The 7668-nt window shown below is 37.4% G+C and overlaps 1 protein-coding gene across 1 annotated transcript; it reads left to right on the top strand.

The window, feature by feature from the left end:
- Positions 1-495: 495 nt before the first annotated feature.
- LOC129682587 (keratin-associated protein 21-1-like) lies at positions 496-792 on the top strand (the record flags this gene model as incomplete). Its single annotated transcript, XM_055615023.1, has 1 exon — positions 496-792. A coding segment is annotated over exon 1 (297 nt), but the record flags the coding sequence as incomplete, so codon positions are not given.
- Positions 793-7668: the final 6876 nt, after the last annotated feature.

Below are 7668 nucleotides of genomic sequence, written 5' to 3'. Positions count from 1 at the left end.
AATTTGGTAAAAACAAGGCTGGTGCAATGATTCTTCTTCTACAGTTGTTAATGCTGATGGCAGTGACACTCCCTACCACTAATGGTGTTATACAGTTGAGAGTTCTAAAGACCTTGAAAAACGTAATCACAAACACATACTTACTGGTCATACATATTTGGTGATGTGTTATGCTGTGTCATGGTCTTGAAACGAATTTATAGAGGGTAAGTTATCATTCCTTTAGCTTCACTGTTTGGAGTTTATTATTATTTATTATTTTCTTGAATGCCTTTTTAAGTTCCTAGGGTAGTAGTAAGTACATTGCGAATTCCTAACTGGATTTTTAGAGAATGAATCCATTTTAGACACATGGTTGTAAAACAAGTGAACAGAGCGCATGTGAGGCATGAGCCATCGATCTCTGTCAGGTATAAAAGTCCAGGGAGATTGGCTGACATTCACACTTCAGAAACATCCTTCTGCTTCTCAGCTGAAACCTCACCTTCTGACACCATGTGCTGCAACTACTCTAGAAACTCCTGTGGAGGCTATGGATACAGCTCTGGCTGTGGCTATGGCTCAAGATATGGCTATGGCTGTGGCTGTGGTTCTGGCTATGGCTGTAGTTCTGGCTATGGCTGTGGTTCTGGCTATGGCTGTGGATATGGTTGTGGCTATGGCTCTGGCTCTTGCTGTGGATACGGCTCTCGCTCTGGATGTGGATATGGTTGTGGCTACGGCTCTGGCTCTGGCTGTGGATACAGATCTGGCTATGGCTGTGGCTATGGCTGTGGGTCTGGCTATGGCTATGGCTGTGGGTCTGGCTATGGCTATGGCTGTGGATATGGTTCCAGCTATGGCTGTGGATATGGTTCCAGGTATGGTTGTAGATATGGCTCTGGCTGCTGTAACTACAGAAAATGCCATTCTTCTTGCTGCTAGTCTCTACCACAAATTCTCCACCCCAGGAATGAGCAGGGAAAAGCAAGTTGAACTGGAATCCCCATCCATTTCCTTCAAGACCAAGAAATGGCTGACAACTGTGTGCTGGACAACTGAAAACATCTTACAATATGTGATTTTCCTCCTGATATAAACTAAAGTGTTTGGCTCACCATGGAAGATGGATTTTATTTCACTGGATTTTGGAGTGTAATCTTTACAACTGCATCTATGCAGCTGTCTTCATAAGCACAAAAGAATTGTACAACAGGAATACAAATGTGGGGGAAATGCCAATATCTGAATAAAATAATTCATTCACTTTGAAGTTTGTTGTCCTGAATCAGTATTATTTATAACTATTTTATACATGAAGTACATTAATTGACAACTAACATTTTTGAAATTTATGAAAATAAGAAATCTTAGAGTGCAGAACTAGAAAATACGTTAGAATCCAAGTCATTGCAACGGACTAGGGTCTTCCTTCTTGCTGTTGCTGTATTACTTTTGTGTTTATGTTTCAAAGAGGGTGATGAACATGATCAATATTTTGCTCATGTTCCAGGCATGAAAGCAAGGGTGATGGATGATGGAAGTAATCAAAACCCACTGAGAACCTTGCTATACATTTTTTTTATTTTTTATTTTGCTTAACATGATGATTTTTTTTAACTTTTATTAATTACACTTTATTCATTTTGTATCCCCCCATAAGCCCCTCCCTCCCCTCCCTCTCCCACCCTCCCCCCTTTCTGCATGCATGCCCCTCCCCAAGTCCACTGATAGGGGAGGTTCTCCTCTCCTTATTTCTGATCTTAGTCTATCAGTTCTCATCAGAAGTGGCTGCATTGTCAGGGTTCTAGGTTATCTCCACGGATAGTCCTTGGTTGGAGTATGAGTCTCTGGGAAGTTCCCTGTGTTCAAATTTTCTTGTTCTGTTGCTCTCCTTGTGGAGTTCCTGTCCTCTCCAGCTCTTACTATTTCCCACTTCTTGCTATACATTTTTGAGTGTTGTATCTCTCCCTTTTTGCTTATTGCTGTTTACCTGTTACTGTCTTATGTTGCCACTGACAGTTAAAGATAGCTGAGCAGCTATTGTATCAGTCATCCAGCCAACTCCAGCTGTGCAGGTATGTACCTGTTTCACACACAGAGTACAAGAGCTAGCTAAATAAACTACTCTCTTCCCACTAGATTATTACTTGTCCACATACGTTTTTCGTGAGTTTTTAATGTTATCAATTTTTTGTAGTTATGTTTTGATTTACATTTTTTCCCCATCAGCCATTAACAACCATCTTGCAATTTATTGTACTTAATGTCAACTTTAAAAGATCTCAAGGGAAATGATGATTTTTGGAAGTTGTGTATGACTGCTGTGCAAGTATGAAACTTGGAAGCTTCCAAATGTGAAAGGTTTAGTTTGCTGACAATTGAAAAAAATTCTGCACTACAAAATTTTTGTCATGCAGAAAAATATAGGCAACAAAGAAAAACAGTAGCTTCATACTATGTGTACTAGGAGTATTTGTAGTATAATGGATTCTGTGTATGTATACAGATCCCATTTATATGATACCTTATTTTGTATATATAAATACTAAAAAATAAAAAAATACATTAGTGCTAGTGAACATGTAGATGTTTTTATCTTTTATCTAACATGTAGAAGTTTTAACATGTAGAACATTTTATCTTCTCTGTGCAGTTCAGGTAATGAAAAGATATTGGTTATCTTTGAAAATCCTTTTTTATCATTAAGCATGATTTGTTTTAAAAGATCCATCTTTGCTGCCCAGTTGTAAATATTTATAATATTTACAATATTTATAATATTTACAAATATTTGTAGACATTTATAAACATGAGGGGTTTATGATGAAGACAGTTAGATCTTACATTTATCCATATTTGTTATTTCTTTCTTGCTTCTCTGTGTGCCACAGCCAGAGAAGTTTGATTTTTCATGATCATCCTGAGTCATAAACATCTGTCCCCCTTTTCTCTTCACCACAGAATTGGTGGTGGGAATTGAGAGAGTGAAAGACATTGAGAAATTCAGCCAAAAATGGGATGTTTGTATTTCCTCAAGGCTCAGAGATCTATATGGAAAAGGAGGCAAAAAGATCGTAAGAGCCTGAGGTGGCGGATGACTCCAGGTCTTCCAGATTCAGGGGGACTGATACATATATGAACTGATAGGGACTGTGGCAGTACACACAAGGGCTGCACTGCTTTAAACCAGGTGGGGTTCCAGTACTAAGAGGGGAAGTGGTTCCTACCTTAACCAAGAACCTCCTAGCCTTAACCAAGACGCTATCTGAAATTGATACCTGCTGGCAAAGAAAAGATTTGTTTTCTCCAATGGAGACTCTCACCGTATATACTATACACACAGGAATAGTTGCCCATCATATTTTTGTAGATTTCTTTTTTTTTTTGTCTCACATTCTCACATTCCTTTGTTGAACTTTCTTTTCTTTTCTTTTTTTTTTTTTTGTACTTTGCTTGTATATTTTAGTTTCTGCTTTTGTGTGTGTGTGTGTTGTTCATTATTTTAAAAACGAGAGAAAAAGAACACAAGATTGTGTGGATAGAGAGGTGGGGAGGATTCTTGGGGGAATTGGGGAAGGGGAAAGATAAAATTATGAAAAAGATTTTTTTCAATAAAAAAGACAAAAATTCTCCATTTTTCATTCATCAAAATACTTATGTTTTTATATTGGCCTCATTACTCCCCTGGAAGCTTCTTTTTTTATTTTAAATTCCAGTTTCACATCTCTCTGTATTGAGAGAGTTTTCTCCGCATTGTCTACTAGTCAGCCAATCATTTTTATTGGTCTGGTCACTCCTCTTTTATGTGATGAATACAGCGTATTCACATTTGTCTCTAGTCCCAGACTAAGTTCTCTTCATCTTTATGACTATTTCAAAATCTTTGTGTGTGTGTGTGTGTGTGTGTGTGTGTGTGTGTGTATGTGCATGACATGGAACTATTGACCAGTGAAAAGAATTATACCAAATTTTGGAATTTAAAGCAGAATACCCTTCACAATAAGGCAAGTTTCTTAAATGTTTAGAAGCATGTGAAAGCAAAAATGATGCCTCCCCTGCATGTTTTGCTGTCATCAAGTGATTCAAGTGTTTGGGTCTCCAGTTTTTGTAAGGCTGAGAGAAATTTCTCACTCGGAAGGCATGCTTAGTTACTTAATCCTTCTCACTCACTTTTATTTTGGGATTTTGTGATTCTGTAAGTGAACAAAGTTGTGTGGTCTGTAAATCCAGGAAAAGTAATGACCAATTCAAAAATAGTATTAGATTTGTGATGAGCTTGGGATGAATCTAGCTCTGTCATTTCCAGGTTCCCGTGAATAAGTAGGAAGAATTTAAGTAAATGGCAGCAGTGTCTCCATAGCCATAGCTTTAATCAAAAATGTTTAGAATTATGTAATCATTAACACTAAATGCTTAAATGAGCAAAAAGAGTGCAATCAACTAGTCGATGCTCAACACACACCCACTTCACAGTGAACATAATCCATTAAAAGTGAATAAGTGTAAATTGTAAACAATAGCATAGATTATCATTCAAAATAGAAATAAAAACATAGTGAACAATATCACATTATGATATGAGAATTCTTTAATAATAATGTGTAATAACTATCAATAGTGTATCTCAAAATTAGAGCAGGTAAGATATATTAATCAGGAATGTTATGATATAGCCAGAGAACAGCATTGGTACTGACCTTTCAAGCCTCCGGGTCCTACGGTTGTTTCACACCCTCTTCCTTGATAACGCCCCCTGGAATTTAAGGGTATGTGTTACAGATGCCTCACTTAAGGATCAGCATTCAACCATACTTTACCTTATAAAATATTCAAAGGTCTAAATAATTTCTAACATTTTCAAAAATGTTAGCATAGGGAACACACCCATATTTGTGTAATGGGTTCAGTGTTTTTTTAATGACCAAAGCAAGACAGAGTATGGCAGGCGAACAAAATAAGAAGCTAGCGTTTCTGATGCCCATAGATGTGGAGCTCTTCTATAATACATTATCAAACCGGAATTCCCAAGGCTTTATGAGACTCGTTTCCCATGAAAAAGCAGAATTTACCCCGTTATGGAAGGGTGGATTGCTACACCTGAATAAAAAAGAAAAACGGGGCACACCATATTAACACAGCAAAGTACAAATTCACACAATAGTACTAGATCCTGAAACCTATTTGGAAACATTCATCACCGTTTACAATAAAAACCCTCAACTATTTTTTATTTGAAAGTAGTTTACCTGAACACATTAAAGCATACATCCCATGTCTAATGATGACATTATATTCAACAGAGAAAAGCTGAAGCCTTTCCTAAAGGATGGCTGCTTCTGCCTTTGCTGTTCACTATGGAATTCTAACAGGTGATTGAATTGTATGGCCAGAGAAAAAAAATGTAAGACATCAAAACAGAAAGAAAGGAGCTGTATTATTTCCCCTTCCCTGCTCTGTGAGGGATCCTTATATCTCTAGTTCCCCAGTACTAGGATTATGAGTTTGTACCAGAAAGTCTTTTTTTTTTCCTGTGTTTTGAGTATAGCCTCCAAGCCATATATACAGAATCAGATGGTAGTATTGTCTGTTTCCTCTTCCTCTTCCGATCCCACATTTGTTTCCCCAAACCCACTGATGGTCATCACTATGTTCTAGTGGGTTAGTCCCACTTTCCTGAAGAGCACACAGCGAGGTTTGCTTCTTAATATGTTTGTTCATCAGCCTTATTGAGACATCACTCATAAAAGCTACACGAACGCAATGCACACAAATTCTCGATTTTAGAGTTATGATTGCACATACAAATCTGTCACCAAAAGCAAACATAATAATTCCTCCCAAATTTCTTTATTCTGTATTTTTTTTTATCATGACAGGACTATTTAACCTAGCTTCTCTCTTCATAAATTTCATGGGGTTGTGAACTGCAGCACAGATTTCAGCCTGTTTGCTAGATGGGAATGCTGCCTTTTCTGAAGTTTTCGTCCTGTAAGCATTCTGTTAAACTGTTTTCGACTAACATATTTATAGTATGTTTAAATTCTTCTCTTTAAGGGAAGAAAATTTTGTACTAAATTCTCTGTGACTGTCTAATATGTGGTTTATGACTGTGTGCATGTGATAGCTGAATCTGCTGTAGTTTACAGTGTGCAAAGAAGTAAAAAAGGTGCAAGATGTCTCCAATGAAGGCCAAAACAGGGAGATTCACCGCAGCTAAGAATGAGAGAGAAGTAATTTTATAGAAACTCATCACTACAGAAATAACAAAAGGAAAAAAAAAGATCATTTTAGGCTCATGGTTGTAAGAGAAGAATAAAGATTCCTATATGTTATGGTCATTTATGAAGACTAGTTGATATGCGTACTTCATAAATATGCTTCTCCCCCTTTGCCCAAACCATCTTTTATAGATACCTAAATGCATACTGCATGGCTATTTGCTATAATCAACACTCCACAGAACAAGACACTAAGTCAGGGTACTTACAGTTATAATTCTGTACTGTTTGACTGAAATATATCATTTACATATGCATTCCACTTATCTGGAATATCTTTTATTTAATAACCACGATTTACAAGGCAGCATTGAATCACTGAGTAAATCTAAGTGTAGTACTCTAAATCTAGTAATCTCATAAAAACTGACTTGTTTAAACATTTCCCACTCATTTTGTCTAAAAAACTTACTGAATGAATGACTTATTGAACCAAGACATTTTCAGATGAAACTTTTGGCTTTGTCCACCTTTAACTTATATGAGAGAAGAGGCTAAGAAGATGATGCATAGAAAAATTTAAGAAGTCTCAAAAAGAGAAAGAAAGAGAAGTACACATTACCTGCTGACAGAAGGGCAGATGGACGAGACTTTTGAAAGAGTGAAGGAGGAGGTTTAAACAGTGGCTGTAGTTTGTTAAAGTAAACATCTTTGTCCAGAATTCATAAAAAGTAGTTTAGAGATCTATTGATGGGAAGGATGAAGCACAAGGACAGGGGGACAAGAGCCACAGTCAAGCTCCTGCTGCTGCCATTGTCGACACTCTTAACCATAGTAAGTGTACTGCGTGTGATGACAAGGACCTTCAATGACATACTAAACAACAACAACAAAACAAAACAACGAAAACAAACCCCAAACTCTTTATAGGTCCTACATATGTTGGTGACATTTTCTGTTACATCATGGTCACAAAACCAATTATGAACACATTATGATGCATAAGTTTATGTGTTCAGAAAATATATTCGTATTTTCTTGAAGTTTTGCATCAGAGTTCCCAGGAAGTAAATTGTGAATTCCTAGCATGACTATTCAGAGTATGAGCTCACTTTAGAAACATGGCTGTAAAGAGAAGGGGGGGGGCATGTAAGATATGATAATCCAGTCCTGTAAGTATATAAAAGTCTGAGGAGACTGGACCACACAGCTTCAGTTCAGAAATAGCCAACTCTCAGCTGAAACCTACTCTCTTAACACCACGTGTTGCAACTACTACAGAAACTCCTGTGGAGACTGTTGCTACAGCTCAGGCTATGGCTGAGGCTGTGGATACAACTCAGGCTATGGCTGTGGGTATGGCTCTGGCTATGGTTCCAGGCATGGCTGTGAATATGGCTCTGGCTGCTGCAGATGTAGACCTCTCTGCTACAGAAAATGCCATTCTTCATCTTGCTAGTCTTGACCA

This window comes from Psammomys obesus, unplaced genomic scaffold (assembly GCF_907164565.1).
Source record: "Psammomys obesus unplaced genomic scaffold, mPsaObe1.curated_primary_1811, whole genome shotgun sequence".
NCBI lineage: Eukaryota > Metazoa > Chordata > Mammalia > Rodentia > Muridae > Psammomys > Psammomys obesus.
Note: the sequence above shows the minus strand (reverse complement) of the source record. Positions and strands in the feature narration are given on the sequence as shown.